General features: G+C 40.7%; 1 protein-coding gene across 13 annotated transcripts in view; it reads right to left on the minus strand.

Annotated features, from left to right (window-relative positions):
- The window catches only part of NEK5 (NIMA related kinase 5), a 57,442-nt gene that overhangs the window by 28,405 nt on the left and 7,940 nt on the right, over nucleotides 1-21,097 (minus strand). For 8 of the 13 annotated variants that reach the window (XM_073894614.1, XM_073894621.1, XM_073894613.1 and 5 more), the window contains 12 exons: nucleotides 13,995-14,092; nucleotides 12,243-12,326; nucleotides 12,083-12,153; nucleotides 10,941-11,027; nucleotides 8,821-8,875; nucleotides 7,002-7,202; nucleotides 6,841-6,922; nucleotides 6,142-6,275; nucleotides 3,507-3,691; nucleotides 2,493-2,559; nucleotides 1,353-1,469; nucleotides 303-389 (listed from right to left, as the gene is read on the minus strand). In XM_073894614.1, the coding sequence (XP_073750715.1) occupies nucleotides 303-389; nucleotides 1,353-1,469; nucleotides 2,493-2,559; nucleotides 3,507-3,691; nucleotides 6,142-6,275; nucleotides 6,841-6,922; nucleotides 7,002-7,202; nucleotides 8,821-8,875; nucleotides 10,941-11,027; nucleotides 12,083-12,153; nucleotides 12,243-12,326; nucleotides 13,995-14,092 (1,268 nt within the window). Of the gene's footprint in view, nucleotides 1-302; nucleotides 390-1,352; nucleotides 1,470-2,492; nucleotides 2,560-3,506; nucleotides 3,692-6,141; nucleotides 6,276-6,840; nucleotides 6,923-7,001; nucleotides 7,203-8,820; nucleotides 8,876-10,940; nucleotides 11,028-12,082; nucleotides 12,154-12,242; nucleotides 12,327-13,994; nucleotides 14,093-14,226; nucleotides 14,288-21,097 lie in introns of all 13 variants that reach the window. The other 5 variants (XM_073894618.1, XM_073894624.1, XM_073894623.1 and 2 more) reach the window with 4 other exon arrangements.

Here is a 21,097-nt window from a genome sequence, read left to right on the forward strand (position 1 = left end):
TAATCTAGTTCTGGTATAAAGTAGCTGCTCTGTCAATAAGTATTGACTGATTCACAAGGAAGACAATGAATATTTTTAATAAGAGCCATTCCTAACGGAGAGTCTCAGATGTCCTCACCAGCGTGGGTAGTCTCAAGTAAATAATAATAAAAGCTTCAGTTAAACGTTAGCTTTCCTATTAAAAGTTTGCATGATAACATTTTATCTTTTCTATGAGGAGAGCCTTACTTTTGAAACCTGCTCAATTTAGTTAGATCTAAATCAGTAGAACCATGTTTCCTTTAGGAGCAAAATGTATTCACCTCCAGTTCACTCCCCATCTTCTTTCTAATTTCCTTCATGTCATTGTGGTACTGTTGGCGAATTTCCTCTAACTGCTTCCAATATTCCTGGAAGACAATCCCAATTCAAAAGTTTTAAATGCTGGTGAACAACTGAACAGAGTAATCTCTACACAGCCTATGAATTTAAAGAATGTGTGATCAACAGTAAGAATTAGAAAACCCAGTGTTCCTGAAGATGATAATCTGCCTTACGTTTCAGCTGGGCTACTTCCCTCCCTGTGAGTGAGAGGGGGGCTTTGGGCGATCTCATTTTTATATATAACCCAAAATGTGTCAGTGACATACAATTACTTTATATAGCCCACTTTTATGGGTTTAACTTTGTTCCCCCCCTAAAAAAGATATGTTGGATTCCTAACCCCCAGTACCTCAGAACATGACCTTGTTTGGAGATAGTGTCATTGCAAAGGTAGCTAAGATGTGGTCATACTGGAGTAGAATGGGGCCCTAATCCAACACCACGGGTGTAAGAAGCCAGCCACGTGAAGGCAGGGACATGCAGAGAGAAGGCCACGTGATGACAAAGAGCGCAGTCATGCAGCCTCAAGCCAAGGAATGTCAAAGACTGGCGAGAGGGAAATGATTCCCCTCCAGGTTTCAGAGCAAACATGGCCCAGCTGACACCTTCATTTTGGACTTCTGGCCCCCAGAACTGGGAGACAATACATTTCTGGTGTTTTAAACCACCCCAGTCCGTTATACTTTGTTAAGTAAGGCAGCCCGGGACATGAATACAAATTTCAGAAATGGTAATGGTGGACAATTACATTATCAATCTGAGGTCGAAAGCCTTATGAGCTTCGCTCTGCTGCATTCTCTGAGGAGGTGAAATCCAAATCTCTGTATCCGCTAAAACTCCCAGCATGGAGCTCCACATGAGTGTGTCCAGGGATTGTGCAAGAGGCCTCTCCCTCAGACATAGTGCCGATGCTATAAGTAATACCCTATGCCGCACAAAAGACACGGATGCAGGGACACTGGTAGATCTGGAATCAGACTGTTTCTAACCTGTTCCTTCATTTCGTTTCTCCTGATCTGCAGCTCCTGGAATCGAGACTCTTCTCTGTTGCTTCTTAGCTTTTGTCTCCAGTTGTGATTTGGCTCAGCAGAAGATGGACGAAGACCCTATCAATTGAATGAAATGATTTGTGAAGCATACTTGCATTAACAAATGTCTTCTCATTTGACCTTGGGTCTTTTTCTTTAAACAAGAATTATATCGTGAATCAAATTCACTGCTGGGGAGTGGGCAGTAGAATTTTCTTAGTTTCAGTATGACACATTTAAAAAGCAAAGAAAATTAATAAAACCATTTGTGTTGTTTATCATTAGCAATCAATATTTTGCGCTACCATGTAAGACACCTCGATCCATTTTCTGAACAGTTCAACTATAATTGTGAAATTAAAGTTCTATAAAAGTTGAGCCACCCTGGGGCATCAGGTTAAGTAGGAGAATAGAACTAGAGCCTCTGAGCATCCCAAAATAAGAGTGACCGAAATAGGATGCACATCCAGCCTCCTTCAGCCCCACAACTCTGCCACTATACTTAAAGGTTAATTTTCATTTCAAATAAAATACAATAGTCACCTTTAAAAAAGTGTATCGAATTCTCGGGGCGCCCGGGTGGCTCAGTCAGTTAAGTGGCTGCCTTCGGCTCAGGTCATGATCCCAGGGTCCCAGTATCAAGCCCCACATCGGGCTCCCTGCTCAGTGGGGAGTCTGCTTCTCCCTCTGCCCTTTACCCTACTTGAGCTCTCTCGCTTTCACTCTCTCAAATAAATAAATAAAATCTTTAAAAAAATGTATAGAAGTCTAATAAATTAGAATCGAAGAACTATAGCACTGAAGGGGACCTTGAAGCTCATCTACCCCCAAACTGTCATTTATAAAAAGGAAACTGAGGCTCAGAGAGGTCATATGACCTGCCTAAGGTCACACAGCGAGTGATAGAGCCAGGGAAGAAACCCGGCTTCCCCCAGACCGTGATTCAGGCACATTTCCATTATTCTTCTTAAGCTATTAAAAACTGTAGAAGGTGAAGGGTAGTCTTCATCCTCTATGTGGAATGCACTTTGACTTAAGGACCCATGAGTATTTGTGAGCAGGAAATTCCTGATTGCCCTTAGTAATTGGAATTTTACTTACCAACTGCTTTTCCACTTTTAACTTATATTGTTGAGCTTCAAATTTCCTCTGAAGGTATTCAGCAGGCCTTAGAAAATAAAAATGTCCAGCTTGAGTAGGAATTTTTACTAGTCTTAGGCACAATTTTAAGGAGTAGATTTTATTTATTTATTAGATTTCTTAATGAGATTCACAGTTTACCTGTGGCTTGAAAGTTCTGAATTCAAGAAGTAGTTCGAAGTTATAGAATGCGTACTTGGGAATCAGGAAGAAAGGAAGCAAAGAGAACTGTACCAATTGGTGATACAGGAGAGGATCAAACAGAAAAATATTCTGATGCAGTGATATTTCTTCAGGATCGGATCAGTCCATCCATGGTCTGCATACAATGTGTTGGAGGGAAAAAGAAAAACCCTTTCCAGAATCTTGTCACGCTTTGGGCAGGTATCTGATCAATAGCCTTGACACGCCCGTCGCTTGCCCATTTCCTGCACTATTAGCCTTGACACCCCCGTTGCTTGTCCATTTCCCGCACTATGCTCTGAGCTCCTTGAGAGCAAGATGGTATCCCATTCCTTCACCTCTATTCCTCACACTGGCACACAAATGAAAGATCCCAAGAAAAAAAATGCTAAATGAAAGGTATTTCACTTTTCAATATGTCTCAAATGATAATTTGATTATAATTCACTTATTATGGATTAATATTAATAATTTCTTTGGAAAATGACACATATACAACTATTTTCATCCTCCCAGATGGTGGAATTTACTAGAAGGAAGAAAAAAACAGGAAAAATTCAGGAGTATGAATTTCTGCTCATGGTTCAATGGCTCCATGAATAAGAAGATAAGCTACATTAGATTTGAGATGAAACAGGGTCAAGGGAACTGTGAATTAAGTATTCAAGATGGAAAGTTTGGAAGTTCTTCTTGGATTATTTGCTTTAGGAGAATTGGGAGGGCTTCAGAATAAATGCTGTTATATCAAGATATTTTCAGAGGACCAAAGTTTAAGTTAGACTCTAACATTACCATTGATCTGGTGATGGACTGTGGCTTTCTTTCTGATTATAATTCTCCTCAACTCCAGAATCTTTTTGAGGAACACAGTGGTAAGTTGGTTTGTGCACTCTCTTCCTCAACACGTCAAGTTGGGCATAATAATAGTCATAATGTCCATGCATTGCAGCAAGTTTGGGCCTTTCTACCATTTTTATCTGAAGGATCAAAAAGAAGAGGAAAGATTTTGAAGACACACAATTAAAATCCATAATAACTGACAGTTTGATAGTGACCACAGCTAAAACAAAGCACTGTAAGTATATTTTTGTTGTTTTTGCTCTAGACTGGTTTTTCAGAGTAAAATAATCTTAGGATCCCCAAATCCTAGAATTGGAAAATATGTTAGAAGTCTAAGTCCTACCGTAGCACAGTAGTTTATAATTTCACTAAGGTGTGAAGAGGAATCCTGCATACTTCATGGATGGTCTACCAAAAATGCTTAGCTAGGGAGTGTGCCTACCCAACCCAAGCTCTGAAAGTAAACTCACTATTATTATTTTCTATTTTTATAAACTTCTTTACATCTTGCTGCACTCTATGGGAGAATAAATGTTATTGCACAAGTCACAGATTTGGGGATTCGTAACATTTTTAGTTGCTGATGAATTGACTAAATCCAAAATGGCATCTTGACTTGAAGGCAAGAAGATGTTGAGTCATTCAGTCGTTCTTCCCAAGTAAACACAAGGAAGGTCACGTAACAGCTGTGCCAAGTGTATCATCTATCGCCCCAAGCTACACCCCATCGCCCTTCCCAATCAAAACAGAATGGCAGGAGGAGAACCAGAAACCAATGTTTGTCAGTAGAGGCCACTGAGCTAGGAGACAAGAATCAGACCAACTTAACAGATGAAAACCAGCCAAGACCCCGTTGCTAAATAGCAAACTAGGGCCAATTCAACATTAACCAGGACAACTGCCTACTTAACAGATGATAACAAAAGAGAAAAAGAAGTTCAAACCACAGGAAAGGCCTAGAACTTGTAGCTGGAAATATAAATAACCAAACAAATGGTTTAAACGGAAGTTTCCTCACTGTGAAGAAGAAACACACTATATTCTCTGTCTTTTTAATGCTGTGTGGTTCCTACGTATGTTAGTTGAACCGTATGGAATTGTAGATATTGGATCATTTTTAACTTAAAAAATGGTACCTTCAGGGGCACCTGGGTGGCTCCGTCGGTTAAGCATCTGACTCTTGGTTTCATTTCAGGTCATGATCTCAGGGTTGTGAGATCAAGCCCCGTATCGGGCTCTGCACTCAGCAGGGAGCCTCCCCTCTCCTTCTCCCTTCTCCCCTCCCCCTGCTCACGCTTGCTCTCTAAATAAATAAAAACAATCTTTTTTAAAAATGGTAACTTCACATAGTTTTATTTAAATATTAAAGTAAATGTATAAAATTTGATTTGTTAGTCTAAACATAAATTATATATTTATTTTAAAAAATATTTCAAAGTGTGATGTATGTTTCTTAGTTTGGCAATTTAACCTATATACAACCCCAAACAAGGTACTACTAATTACTTGTTGAAAAATGACTAGAAACAGAGAAAAGTATTGGAAGGAAATTAACAGCTTCTTTAAGATTTTTCGTAAAATCCCAAATGGTAATGAGAACATCAGAGGTGGTTCCTGCGGAGACCCATTCATTCCATTGCATAAAACATCAACTTGTTCTCCTAACTCAATCCATCCTTGAATCTTTTAGGTGTTTTTTTCTCTCCTACCAGTCTGCTATAGGGTATTCTAAATCACAACATACATTTAATTTTTTTTTAAGTTTATTTATTTATTTATTTATTTATTTATTTTTGTAGTGATCTCTAGACCCAACCTGGGGCTCAAACTCACAACCCCAAGATCAAGACTCCCATGCTTTTCTAACTGAGCCAGCCAGGGCCCCTGACTTTCATGTTTCTTTAATGTAAGTTAAACCACATTCTATCAAATGAAGGGCAATAATTTAACTAATAGTTTCAAAATCTATCTATACACCCCCACATTTTCTAAATTGTCTATATAGCGAGTAAACACTTAGTAAACGTACCTCCAAATGGTCCTTTAATTATACAAGCATAGCTTTCTTTAAAAAATACAATTCTTCAATTAAAAGGCAATAGCCATTTTATCATTTATATACCAGAAGCATTCCACTAGCATGAACTAAAAGGTTCAACACTCTGCTGACGTGGATTCAGATAACTAAGCCTAAAGAATCTCTAGGAAAAAAATTATTGACTATATAATAAAAATTTCTCAATTATATATACCATGTTAAAATTAAGGGAATGAAATGCACCATGTTTTCTGCTGCCATACAACTCACTTATTCTATATAGAAAAACCTTATTTCTTTAAAGAAATCAAAAGGTTTTGAGTTGTAAAAGGAAAACTAAAACTAGTACATAGAATACTTATAAGGAAATACAACTAGAAGTTGTCCAGTGAAGTACCACTTTAATGCTCATTACAGAATGATTTTGCTCATAAGCACAAAGCTAGCATTTTCCAAAGTAATGGGCTTGTACCCTAGGAACATGTGCAAGTAGGTCTGTGGGACAGGCCACCTGCTAACAAATCAGAGAAAGAGTTCAGTACGACTTACAGGTACAGGCTTCCGAGCTCCAGCTGGTGGGATCCATTCATTTCTATACAATATCTCCTTCCTTTTAAGTGGCTCTGATGGCCTTGATCTTGGTAGGCACTTTCCCTGGAATCTCACTTTCTGTATCGTAGAATCTTATTTAACCAAAATAAAACAACTTCAGGTTTCTTTAAAATGTCCACATCTTAACATGGATGCTTGTGAGAGTGCGAACATAAGGGACCTCTCACGACACAGGAAGTTCGCTTTATCCCAAGATGTCTGGACCCAGTGAGAGAAGTCCCTGTGGAAAACTAGTCTGTGTTGTCTTTTAATGGAGAAAACCATTTTAACCAGGGTTCCTTCACATATTTCTAGTATATATAACACTACCTGTAAAAAATTAGGGATTAACGCTAACATTTACAGAGAAAGGATGCATAATGGCCCAAGTAACTACATGTAGTGATCATCGCATGGGTTACAGACCACACCACTCAGGCTGCACTGTTGGGTGAAATGTGTGAGCAAGCTCTTTTTTTTTTTTTTTTTTTGAGAGAAAGAGAGCAGAAAGGGAGGGGGAGAGGGAGAGGGAGAGAGAGAATCTTAAGTAGACTCCCTGCTGAGTGCAGAGCCCCATGCAGGGCTTGATCTCAGGACACATGTATATGAGACACACGTAAGAAATGTTTTTTGATCATGTGGTCAAATCATTCTTACCTTGCACCCACTTCCCTGCAGGCTGAGAAGCCAACGGTCTTGCTTTATGTGTGAGGCTGTGACTGAAGTCCTCCTGAATGACCTAAGATGGAACACATGTGTCAAGGACCTGCTAACCAAAATCTCTGTCAAAATCCACATGTAATCACCCCAAAGCTCACCTCGGGAGTCAAGTATTTGGCAATAAGGTTCTCTAAAAAGGGCCTTTTCAAAATGGAATTAATAGACGGCCGATCTCGGGGAGATACTTCAAAGAGCTGAGATATCAAGGCCTGCAGGTCACGGGAGAACCTTGGTGATATCGGGGCAAAATGTGCTTGACAAATCCTCAGAACCAGCTGGTGTAAGTTGTTACCCTCAAACTGAAAGGACAAGGAATGATGATACTAAATCAGAGAAAACATTGAATATTAGCTTGTAAAGTAGTATCAAGAAACAAAACAGGTGCTCACCACAAGGGCTGCCACACTTGGGGCCGGGGCCCTCTGCCTGTCACCCTCAGATTTTGGCACCCCAGGACTGGGGGGGGCTGGTAATGACCACCCTTCCCTGGTCCAGCTGAGGGACCCTTGTGGAAGCAGCCGTTTTGCTTTTGCTCAAGTTGGACTTTTTAAATTAAAAAAGTGGAATTTGAATCTCAAAACAAAACAAAGCGAAACCAAAAAACAATGTTTTAAAGCCTCAGTAAGAAGTACTATGGTCCACCCTAAATGGTTTTCATCAATTAATATTTCATTAGTAGATATTATAGGCTGTTACACAATGTGATGCCATGTTATATAAAACAAGGTTTTTTTAGTTTTTGTTTTTTCTTATCAAAATAATATTTATTCATTATAAAAAACTGGAAGATAGAGGAAGCTACAAACAGGGCAAATACATGTAATTTTGTCAGCCAGGGGTATATTTCCTTCTAGTCTCTTTAAAAATAATGTTTACTGGGGCGCCTGGCTGGCTCAGTGGGTAGAGCATGCAATGCTTGATCTTGGGGTTGTGAGTTCAAGCCCCACATTGGACATAGAGCTTACATTTAAAAAAAAAAGTAAAATAATGTTTACAGAGTTAAGGTCATAATAATATGAAACTTTGCACCTTGCTTTCTAAATTAACACAGCATAAACATTTCCGCAAAAATTCTTCATAACCAGAAAATCTTCCACTGTATGAAGCCATGGGTTTACACATAAGCATAAAGCTCAGCGGCACTGTGTGGCAGTGAAGATCAGGTTTGGTTAGGCACTTACTAGCTGTCTGACCTTTGAGAATAATAATAATTAATAATAATAATAACAGCTGTGTAGAAAAGAGTTCTTAAACTCTTTAAGAGTGCTCTCCTTAGAAAAGCCTGTTTACCATATTGGCCCTTGGCTGGCATCAGGGAACTCACATTTCTGGAGAGTTCCCACCACTCCCTAAATGTTCAGAGTGGCTCTCTTTACCTACATTGGCAAACAATATGGTTTATGCTGAACACCTGCTTTCTTCCTAGGAGTCTGGAAGCTTGGTACCTGCCAGCCATAGGGTGCCCACATGACCAGTCCCACATCAAAACCCTGAGCACTGGGTCTCTAAGGAGTTTCCCTGGTTGATAACATTTCACACGTGCTGTCACTACTTGTTGCTGGAGAAATTAGCATGATTCCTGCATGACTGCATTGGGAGAGGGTCTTAGAAGCTTGTGCCTGGTTTCCTACGGACTTCATCCCATGCACCTTTTCCCTTTGCTGATTATATATTCATGCACAATTTATTTTTAATGAAAATATGCTACATATACTATTCTTTAACTTGGGTATTTTACTTTACAAGTTGCACATCTTTCCATGTCGATATATATGGATCGATCGTTCATCTTAATAGTTTGTGCATGTAATTTTTAACAACCTAATAACTCCAAACATTAACCTTTTTCCTCTCAAAAGTTATTTCACTTTTATAGTTTCAATAATTCAAGATTAATCTGATGATTAACATACTTACAGGATGCTTGAGTGTGCAAAGCTCATACAAGACACAGCCAAGAGACCAAATATCCCTGGGGAAGATAAGAGTTCACATGCCAAGAAATATCCATAATTCTCAATTAAAGCCTTTATCCTTACAGTGCCTTATATTTGTGTATCTTGACAATTTTATAGGTTGACCAGTTTTTTACAAATGCTTTCAGATACATTTTCAATTCTTAGTCCTACTAAGGTAAGAGGTCAAATCGAAACAGTGCATAGTTTGTCAGAATCATAGCAGAGAAAAGGTATACAAACTTTGCTACAATCTGAGGGCTCAGTATTTACCTCAGCTTCATGTGCTCAGAGGAAATGTGTGTCTGTATGGAATTCTGAGCAATCTGGAGGAAGCTGGCGGGACTCAAACACAGATTGGTTTTGATTCAAAGGGTAAAATTTGGTTGATTTAGGAAGGTATGTTCTACTCAAGGCTACTGACAGAACCAAAGTTCTATTAAGTGATGACATAGTATCTGGCCCTCAATAAACTTGAATATGGTGCTTGCAATAGATGACTAGAGACTTGCTCTTTAGTACTTAGTATTTATATGTGATTAGTTTAGTAAGGAGTTACCTTACAGGAAAAGCATCATTAAATCTAAAACACCAAAGAAAATACAGTGAGAACTGAAACAGTCAAAACAAGGATTTGGTAAAGCGAGGAAAATGGTTCCACTGTTTAGCAACACTTCCTCTGAGTGTGCCCAGGAGGAGCAGAGGGAGACATCCTGAAGGCTTGAGGAAATGAAGAGTGATTCCAGAATAGGTAGGAAACAACTTCCAACTGCTTTCTAGTGTTTTTCTAAGAGTTTCTAGGAACTCACAGACCACTTCTGAGGACCACACAGAATTTTATCTTCACGGGGTGTTCCCTGGGCCCACATCCTCCCCTGTCCCAGAGCACCCCCTATAGCCAGCCAGTGTGGTCCCAACAGAGAGTGCAACCACCCCGGGCTGGGTGGAACCTTTTCTGAGTCTTCTAGGGCCCTGCCCTGTGTGTGGTGGGGGCTGCGTTGAACCAGGAACCTGTTTCCTGCTCTACAGCAGCTCCCCAGCTGATTATTGCTAAGATCTTACAATTATCGAAAGCACCAAATCAGCACATTTAAATGTTGACTCCAATTTTTTACAAAGCAGTACAAAACAATGCTGCTGACCCAGGGTGCTTCTCTGGACAGTCACACCTTCCACCCAGGCTCCACCAGCTGCATTCCTGCTCAACTGGAGGCCAAATCCCTTCTTGGTATTACAGGCTATTCCAAAAAAAAAAAAAAAAAAAAAAAAAAAAAAAAGCAAGCCTGTTTTTCTATTATGCAGAGAAGTATCTACTATTCTTTCTAGAAATCTCTCCCATCTGGGCTCCGCCCTCCACTTATCTCTTGCAAAGTCAAACAGCCAAATACCCCTTGAGTATTTTCCAAAACAAAGGGAAAATTAACTCCCTGAAGGAACTCAGTCTTCCTGCTAAACCAACTAGTTCAACCAGCCGCCAGCTTTTGCGAAAAGTGAGTTTTTTTCTGCTTCTCCTTACCTGGAAGTAAAAACTACTTCATGTTCACCTTTTACTCTTGTGCATGTTAGTATTATTCCAGAAGGGTAGGCTCTGGTATCCCATACACAAAACTAGTTGGGTTTTAAAGCTGGAAATACCTTAACAATTGCCTCGCCAACATTCTCTTTGTTACAGCTAGGGAAACTGAGGCCCACAGCGGTCAACCGGCAGGGTTGAGATGGTGGCAGGGCCAAGACTAGGGTTCCTCGCTCCTAATCCAGCACCCTCGCTGCCTTCTCTCTGACCCAGCCACAACACTTTCCTGTGTGAGGCTAAATAGTGTTCGGAAGGTATGAAAATCAAACAGATGCACATCACAGAGACTGCAATTTTCAATGTTAGTCTTTTTATCACTTGTATCTTCAAATGAAATGTTTTTCTTCTAAATACATTCAAAAGCTTCAGGGGACTCTGAAGTGGTTGGAGACAGTGACTGCAATCCCCTTTTCACACGTGAAGAAAATATGAAATTATGAAAGTACCATGAGAAAGAGAGAATCCACCCGCTTTACTGAGACTTTCACACACAGTCATCGGCAACTCACGTTTTATTGTTGTAGGGTTTATTCTGACAGATCTCTGGGGACAGGTAGTATGGTGTTCCAACACAAGTTCTAGCAAGTTCCATGGAACTAGGAAGTTATGTTAGATAATAAAATAATATGGTTTGTTATTGGAGTAAGAAAAGGCTTAAGATATGGACATGCAAGAAAAGAGTATAAAAATGGATAACACAAAATTTGATGAATGTACATCTTAAAATAAAGCCAACACATTACATATTAATAACAGAGTAATAAAATAAGTTGATTTTTAAACTTATAATTCACCAGCTCAAAATCTACACGTAAAAAATATTTATGGCTAAAGGCGTCACGAAGAAATACAATTATTACATTACAAAACTCTTACATGTGGAAAGAGTTCCCCCTTTCCAGTTACCAAAGTAATGCAGTCCCATGACTTAAAATTTGGAAAATATGGGAGTGAATAAAGCAGAAAAAAATTACCCACAATATTACTATCCCAAAACAGCTATTATTAAAATTTGGATATATTTCCTTCTTGTCTTTTTTTCATGCATATTTTTCATATAGGTGTGATCACAGAGTATTTAAAATTCAGAATTCCATTTTTGTCTTAATATAACAAAGTTTGTTCTCACATTATCAAGAAGTCTTCAAAATCATAAATGTGAATGGCTACATAATACTCAGGTGCATGCTTGTGCCAAGCTTTATAAAATTTACCCATGTCCCAATTATTAGGCATTTAAATTATTCCATATATCAAACTATTCCTTTAGAACAAATAGAACATTAAAAAAAATCTCTTGTTGTTTATTACCACCAAATTGTCTTCCAAAACAGGTGCATCAATATATCCCCCAGAGCATGTGTGAATTTGCCTGTTTCACTCAATTCTCACTAGCTTTATGCATATTCAGTCACATCCCATTTGATAAGCTTATATCACACTATACAACATTTCTATTATACCAAGATTTATCTTGGAAATTTTAATCTTAGGCAAAATATCATCTGAATGAATGATTTAATGCATTTATAGAAATAGTTCTCTAAAACTATCTGGAAACCAAACTTTTAATATCTTAATTCATGATACCTAAAAATACATATTTGGCTGTTATGAATAGAAAGAAAAATGATTTTTTAAAAGTACTTACTTGTTCAGAACTCTTGCTATACCAAAGTCCCCAAGCTTTGCAACCATTCCGTTCTTGCTAAGAAAAATGTTCTATAAATGGAGAAAATGCTATGTTGTTGGAGATATTTCAAGAAAACAAAAGATCAGTTCTGTCTTGATCTTCTCTCTGAGCTGTTTACCTGCGCTTTTATGTCTCTGTGTAAGATCTTCCTGTCATGAATATATTTTAGTCCTAGAGAAATCTGTACAAACCAACTCAGAATCTGTAGAGGGAACATGAAACAAAGCCAGTCAGTAGTCTGGTGGTCATTGAAATGTCTTCATGAAGAGATGCGAAAAGAGAGAAATAACATATTGATGTGTATGTATTTATATGAATGAAACTACTAGATATACCATCTTATCACATGATTCTCTTTTTATAGAAAAAAAATAAGGTGCAAAAAAGAAATCTAAATGTGCTGGTGTCAAGGGGAACTCCGCACACAGAGAAAGACAAACAGAAGCAGGGGAGAGAGGGAGGCAGTTCATGATTTTTTTTTCTTAACACTAGTTTGCTAACTGCATCAGGATAGCAGATAAGCAGCATTTCCTGATAACCCTGGTACCATCGGTGTTTCCTTTTCTGTGGAAGGAGGGTGCAATGGCAGAGAGGGAGAGAGGAAGAAGCAGAGAATCTGTGAGGTTATTAAAATTTTCAATGAAATACCAACATACGTGTATATGATATAAAAACAGATATTATACTTTTAAACTTTTGAAACTTAATTTCATTTCTTAGTCATGATTTTATTTTATCTTGGCTGGCTATGAGCCTCTTTTTAAAAATGTGTTCTATGCCTATAAAGACTTCCTTAAACTATTCCAAAATGTCATTGGTTCTTTGTCTGCCGGATTCCACAGTTAAAGGAAAAGAAAAGCAAAAATAGCCATACTCCAGATGCTAAGATTCAGTTGTAATTTTAGTTCTTTTCCAACAAAGGGAAATGTAATTCAAAATTTTGTGGAGAAAAGTGTTTTTATTAAATGTGGCAAAATAATCCCTAGAGGGGAAGAAAGGAGGGTTTCTACAAATACTGAATTTAATCTATAATGTAAAGGAGCAGAGGAAGGATGGTTGATTAAATTTACAAAGTTTAGAGATACCGCTTCTTGAATCATATGTACGTTCAAACTATTCCGTTTTAGCTCCAGGAGGAAATGATAGAGGCATGAGGTCCTTAAGCAGTAAAATAGGACACAGAAACAAATGGTGGAAAGAAAGATGGCCAGCCATTCCCAGGCACTGCTCCAGGCAGTGGCCTGCCCCACCCGTCACACAGGCACCATTTGGATTCCCTTCCACACACACATTCCTGCTGTCTCCTTCATGAGCACAGCTCCCAAGAGAGTTCCAAAGGAAGCTCAGAGGATGGAAGAAAAATGTGTTTGTGCAAAGAGAGAATAGGAATCGAGGCTACTACTCTTGGTCTTTCTCTCCTCTCTCTTCATAATCAATGAAACCAAATAGCCACTGCCACGAAGAGCCTCCATGCACCCTAGCAAAGTGGGATAGCTATTTTAAAACAGCGTACTAAGTGGTAAAAGGAAGAAGAGTGAAGCTATAAATATGTCACACTTAAAATGGCTGAGGAGCATCCACATTCACATTTTTGTAGCCATGAAGATTGATCTCAAGGGCATCCTACAGGAGATTGTCCAAAAATACAACACTATCGTTTCTCAAAGTTCACTCTCAAAAAGAGATTCAATTTCAGCTCAATTGCAAACATGTTCTGGACTAAATCTGTCAAGAATATTTATCCACTGTTTTATGGTGTGAATTTCTTTGCCAGAAATCATGCTGTATATAAACACGGCCTACTACTTATGGCATTATAAATTTAATTCCCCCTACTATAAATTAAAAGGCAAATTGGAGGTGTTTTTACCTGATCTTCGCTAAATAACACTCCCTGTTGTCTATGGATCCTTCTCATGAGATCTCCTCCGTCACAGTACTCCATCACAATAAACAACCTGTTGTTCTCTATAAGAAAAGGCATCATTACCTTTCATGTTCTCAAAGGTGAAGAATATACAGAAAAATGCAGTATACAACAGTTAAAAAGGTTGGCTACGGAATCATGATGGACTGGATTCTCAGCCCACTTCGCCACTGACCATTCTTAGCTCCGTGACTCTGGGCAAGTTATTTAAACTTCTCTGTGCCTCATTATCTCATCTGTAAGGTGGAGATAAAAATACAGAAACTCCTCTAAGGACTGTTGCGAAGATTAAATGGGTTAATCCATGTCAGATGCTCAGAACAATGTCTGCATATAATGAGAGTTCTGTAAATGTTAACAATGATTATTAACACATTCCTGCCAGAGATGAGAAATCTGCTGTAAAATAGCAGCCATGAATCTTAACCAAAACCCCAGGAAGAATTAATGGACCTCTGACCTTGGGTGTAAACTTTTATTTATATGGCACTTACTCAGCTATGTTGCTGAGCACAATAGACACTCTTCTAAACCAACCTCGGCCTGACCTACTTTCTAGAGTCATTACCATTACTGCTGCCCACTCAGGGTCACCCTGGTAGTTACCATACTAGACTCTCTAGCATGCTCAGGTACCTCTGCTCCCACGAATTCTCACCAAGTTCACTGTGTTCACCCCCAAATCTGTTGAGGCCAATTTACTTGTTACTGTCATTATTGCATGAACTGATGGAAAAGAGAGAGATGATTATTTCTACAAAACCTATGTTGACTACTGTGGAGAACTCAGTAAAAGGGAGTAGCTTTAAAAAAATAATAATAATAAAAGGGGGGGGGTCTTTGACCTAAATGTTGGATAAGATAAGTGGAAAATAACTGAGAAAGCTTTAAAAAGACTGTGCACCCAGACTATCTATAAATTCTGACTCCATTCTAAAGAAAAGAAATTGGAAACCAGAAATGAGGGGAGTAGCCTACATAGGAAGGAATATTCAGAATTCTATTCAACACGCTCATCATCAAAGATGAGGCTTTGGTCTTATATCAAAAGTTTGGAAGGGCGCCTGGGTGGGTCAGTTGGTTAAGCGACTGCCTTCGGCTCAGGTCATGATCCTGGAGTCCCTGGATCGAGTCCCGCATCGGGCTCCCTGCTCGGCAGGGAGTCTGCTTCTCCCTCTGACCCTCCCCCCCTCATGTGCTCTCTCTCTCTCTCATCCTCTCTCTCAAATAAATAAATAAAATCTTTAAAAAAAAAAAAGTTTGGAAAATGATTGTGCATTTATAGACAAAAAAATATGTGTGTATGATTTCCTGCTTAACCAGCTCTTTCCCGGAACCAGCCAACCACCAAGGGGGCTCCTGCTAGGAAGGGCTCCTACTCAGGTGTTCGTTTCTCTCACTCCTTTGTGGGTTCCCTGCAGACAGAGCCCACACTTTGTTCTTTTGTCTTCGCTGCGCCTGGCACGGTAGCCGCCACACGGAAGGGGCTTCTTAAAGGGTGGTTAAGTGGTGATTAACATAACATAATAAAATTAAAAAAAAAATTAAAAACTAAAAAAAAAAACATCTAAGGAGCACACACACAAAAAAGGCACAAAAATCAGGCTTTGAAGCAAGTATTAATCTTCCCCGTGTTTTGCCCAGTAGTTACGGAGCATCCACTAAATTTCAGCATCTCTTGCCAAATAGCTATCATTTGCTCCCTCCCTCTTTCAAGGAGCCTAAACCAGCTACCGAGTGTCTGTGAGCATCCTGATAGCGTCTGCCCTCAGTTGCCTCTAAGTCACAAACTCAGGGATCCTCTGACACAACACTTCAATTCCCACCTCCTTAAAGGGGACAGATCCATTCATTCATCAACAGACCGTTATTGAGGACATGCCAAGGAATGAGGTGCTGGGAATATAGAGCAAATATATTGATATTGATATTTGCTCTATATTGGTTCCTTGGAATTAGCACATAATGGTGCATCTTCAGACCAATGGCCCCCTGCATGAGGAGGCGACCGTTTAGTTGGGGAGTCGGTCAGCACACGTAGAAGAGCGACAGTGGTAGTCTGTGCCTTGCAAGGCAACGAGGACGTGAGACAGTGAAGGGCCGACTTGGCGAGTCCAGGAAGGTTTGAAGAAGGTGTTTCCGGACGCGCCCTAATTATCTAGGGGGTCAATTATCTTCAGGAATGTATGAGTTTTAGGAGAACTGCTATTTCTCATAGCGCAGTCCTTGAGAGGGTCACTTCAGCGATGAAGGAATGGCAGTGGCAAAACCATGGGACAGGCGAAATCAGGAAAACTAAGGAGAAATGGTTCCATTTTACTTCCCTGCCACCAACCTCCAACTCACTCAGCCTTACACTGGCTTTCCATGAAAGAAGTTAATTGGCTGCTTCAGGATTAATCATGGCTGAGCCATCTAGAAAAAACTATTTGGGTCAGTTATGCAGCATTTGGTTCTAAATATGCACCCCCCCCCACTAGCCACTGTTAATTCCATATTTAATGGGGTTAAAACCGTCTGGAAAGATCATTTATGTTATCGAATTTTCCATCTGTTTAAGAAAAGTAAAGCACTGTGGTGGGGGGGAGAGGTATAAGAAACAATTCTTGTCCTCATGGCCTCCAATCTCACTGATGGAAATAAAGGCTATACACTAGCGTTATAATACAGTGTATTATGTGCCACATGAGTAAGAGTTTGGAGATTCTCAGAGCAGAGGTGAGAGAGGTCCCTTTCCGTTAAGGGACAGATCTGTGTTTAGTCTGAGAGCATGTATAATATTTGGAAATGCAGAAAGGAGGAAAAGGATGCTCTAGAACGGAAGTGCAAGACACATTGTAGGGCAGCAACTTCTGGAACTGTAAAGCTCACGGGTCATTGACCTTTCCAAACTATTGAGGGGCACTCACGGTAGGAACTAACATTAAGCAACCTTTCTATTGTCAAATTCCAACGTGTAAAAAACAATTACTGTAATCAATTCATTCTCAACTGCACTTCTTAAAAAAACTTCTCACAAACATTGGCATCTTCCAATCGGTTGCTGTGGGCCCAGCAGTCTTGATGTTATTACTGCCTGCATGGTTTTTAGAACCCCTTAACCAATTTAATTTGCTTGCAGTTTCCTTTTTATGTATGCACAAGAGTAACAGAAAGTAAATACGTCTTAAAAAGCTCTTTTAATACATAGAAAATAAAAATTGGGATAAGGAAGAGCACTGGGTTATAGTCAAATTGGCAGTATTGGTCCTTGGAAGTAGCACGTAATGGTGCATCTTAAAACCAATGGCCTCTAGATTTGATGAAATATCATCCACTGCCACCATCATTCCATAAAATAAAAGCATTTTAGCACCCCAAACCAAGGAGGGACACAGAATCAGCATCAAGAATAAAAGTATCTCCTGCTCTTCTCCCTTGCCCATTGCACTCAACTCACACAGACGTTCCACAGAGGGCTCCGTGCCAGGAGTGAGGTTCTACCCTACTTACAAGCCTCTGACTTTTTCATGGATGCTGGGACATGCGACTCCTGGGCCAGTGGCAAAGGACTTTAGTCCTCTTGGCAAAAGCAGGTGTCAGAGCTTCACATTAGCACTCGTTCCACGGAGGACATGCGCACCTGCCGTGGGCGACGTGACAGGAGAGGAACACTGAGCCTGAGGAAGCTGCTGCTTTCTAGTGAGCAGTACATAGGCCAGCTCTGCCTTGGAGGAGATGTCTCGTCCTTCGGCGTCGCTCACTACAAACACAGTCAGGAGATACAGCCTGGGTAGACAGCGGTCAGGGCAAAGCCCTCCTGGCATGTTCAGCAGAAATGTGCAGAGATGCTCAGGGCCCATAGCAGATTGCCTTTCCCAAGAGCCTCCTGGCTGGTCCTTTAACCCACCAGGCCTGCTCTTGCCTTCATGCCATTGCTGTGGCTGCTCCCCTGGCCGAGAAAGCTCTTCTGGAGAGTTGAGCGTGGCTCTTCAAGTCTTTGCTCAAATGACCGCCCTGTCTTAAATTGTTTCCACACTCCTGCCTCACCCTATTTTATGTTGCCACAGCATTAATCACCTCCTAACATACGATACAATGTGCTTATTAGTTATGTTTACATTTATTGTCTGTCTCTCCCCACCCTTTCCCCTTAGCCTGCAGACTCCGTAGTCTGTAGCAGGCAGACTTCTAAGATGCCCCCTGTGCACACACCCCGTGGGCTCCCGCCCCTGGAGTGCAGGTGGAACCTGTAAATATGAGGCGCTGTCACTCCCATGACGATGTCATGCATACAGCAGAGGGGATTTTGCTGATATCACTGAAGTCAGTTGACTGAGTTAATAGAAAAGGAGATTTTAACCGGGGGGTGGGGGGCGGAGGGGGGGCTTGACCTAATCACAGGAGCCATCCAGATCTAGGTCTAGAGGTCAGAGACAGAGGAAGTGAGAGATTGCAAGTGGGAGAAGACTTACTGAAGGGGCCACATGGCAGGGAAGGGCAGTTGGCTTCCAGAAGCCCATAATCACCCCCAGTGAACAGCCAGCAAGAAAGCAGACACCTCAGTCCTATGATCGTAGTGGATGAATTCTGCCAAAAACATGAGTAAGCACCGCAGAGCACTCTGAGCCTCCGAGGAGAGAGCAGACCCAGCTGTGGGACCCTGAGCAGAGAATGCCCTAAGCCACACCCAGACTTGTGATCTAATGGGGTCAGGAGGAGACAAATGGGTGTTGGTTCAAGCCACTAAATTTGTGGTCGTTTGTTACACTGCAACAGACAACAGTGCAGGGAGGGATTCTGGCCTACTGTGTTCACTGATGAAACCCAGAACACACCTAGCATGTAAGAGGTACTTGATAAATATTTACTGAAGGAATTTAAGTGGAATTAATCTAGCTTCAGGAAAATCTCACTACACTCCCTTGTTGTTCCTACATTGCTTCAAACTTATAAAAAGTTCATGCTTTCTATAGACAAACATTTACTGAACTAGAGCCACGGTTCTACTGTTCAAAGACAAGCTGTTGAGGGTAAACAAAGGCTTTATCTTGATAAGCTCCAAGTTTCAAGTCCCAGAAACCTGCCAGGCAAACCCGGAGGCATCCCCATAGCTCTAGCTTTCCTAAACACAGGGGCACTGTACTCCAAAAACAAAAAATAAAGCTGTTCTAAGAAAGTTTAAGCTTATAATATAAACAGACTTGGTGGAGGTCATTTATATTGTCCAAATGACCTCTAATTTTATAACAGCACCAGTGTCAATGGTCCTCAAATGTCTATTTTGCACGAAGACATATTCTACTCTGTGAAAGTGGTCTAGTCCATGTACTCACTCAGCCAATGTGTATTAAGCACCTACTCTGTGCTGGATGCTGAAGATCAAGTGGTGACAAAAGAATTCATTAGGTTTGCTATCTTAACAGGACTATCTTAAACCAATTCAGACTTGCATATGTAAACAGACACACACACACAAGGGCAGAGGGGCTATGCACGGTCAGTAAAGGGCGCCATGACTGGAACTGTGATCTCGAGAAGGCCTGAGCATGAGCAAGTGTTAGCCAGACAGAGGGAGTCACAGTAATAACCCAAAGAATGAGGAAAAGAAAGATCGTCTTCTGGCTTTGTTAGGAATCAAAGAATAGGAACGGAGGGCACTTTATTCAGTGGCTGCCCCTTAGAAGTTGTTCAAAACAACTCAACTCCCTGCTCACATGTACTGCTCCAGTTCCAGGAAGACCACACAAGAGCCCTGAGAACTCCTTTAAAATACCCAGCAGTTGAAGGGGGCCATACAGAGAACTGCTCTGAATGCAGTCATTTTAGTTTGTAAGAACCTGAGTGCCCTACACAGTGTAAAAGCTCAAAAAATAGTGGCTATGTGTATTTATTTCCTGATTTGTACACCCCTGAGGGCGCTGAAAGACATCTAGGTAACATTCCTGCTCCATTAACTACTTTCCACCTGTGAATTCAAGCACCCTGTCCAGTGCTGGGGGCTGGGATGGGGATGCTCCACGTGGGCAGACACAGCCGTGTCACAGCCTGATAGGCACCTGACATACAGTAGACGTGTTTATTGTCTGTCTCTCCCCGCCTAGAATGTAAGCTCCATGAGGATAGGAACTTTTGCCTGTTTTGCTCACTGTTCTATTCCTGGCACCTAGAACAAGGCCTGGCATATAGTGAGCGCTCAGTAACAGTTTGTTAGGTGAATGAATGGTCTCTCACCAATGCTCCTTTCATGTTTTGTTTTCTATTTTTACCTTGGAGCCAGGTGGCAGATGAAGGCAGAAGAGATGTTGTATTCGGGCATACACAGGAAGGGAACCGCTTCCTTAAGGTTTCTCCCCTCTAGTGCGGCTGTTTTCTTGCCCATGGTGTGTGGCTGTTTGCTGCCTCTCTGTAACAGGATTGCACGGCCCCTCTGTTGCCCCAGCACATGCAAGAACTCTCAAAGGCAGAGTATACCCTCCCTGTCACCATGTCATCAGGGTTGACTGTGTGACTGCTTTGCCGACAGGAACGGGAGCTCAGAAGGAAAGTGAGAAATCGGCCACATCCTAGCAGGGCTCCGAGAGTGATCGTGTGGCAGGCTCTGTGTCTTGTCCCTTGCTCTCGCTCAGGAGAAGCGCATGCTCCTTATCTGGGCTGCTCCAACACCTGGACCCCAGACTTAAGACCCCACCCACTCACAGCCAACGTGTAATGTGAGAAATAGATGTGGATTACTGGAGGCCACAATTTAGGAGTTCTTACTGCAGCAAGATTAATACACCAGCCATTAACTACTGATGCAGCAAGAATTAAGGAGAGGAGGGAAAACTTAATCAAACTTAAGAAAGTTGTCTACAAAAACTTTACTAGAGAAGAAATAAAGACAGTGTCTCACATTACAATTTAAGTAAATGGGAAAACAAGTCCATTTACAAAAAATGAATTTGTGCACAGTTCTCAGGAATATATCTTTTATAGATGTCTACATGCCTACACTTTATTATTAAAGCCCTTGAGGAATATTAGAAAGTCAAACCTTGAAACGAACTGAAGAATGTTACAATGTT

The sequence above is a fragment of the Callorhinus ursinus genome, unplaced genomic scaffold, assembly GCF_003265705.2.
Source record: "Callorhinus ursinus isolate GAN/ISIS: 27379988/994484 unplaced genomic scaffold, GSC_fseal_2.0 scaffold7, whole genome shotgun sequence".
In the NCBI taxonomy this organism is placed as follows: Eukaryota; Metazoa; Chordata; class Mammalia; order Carnivora; family Otariidae; genus Callorhinus; species Callorhinus ursinus.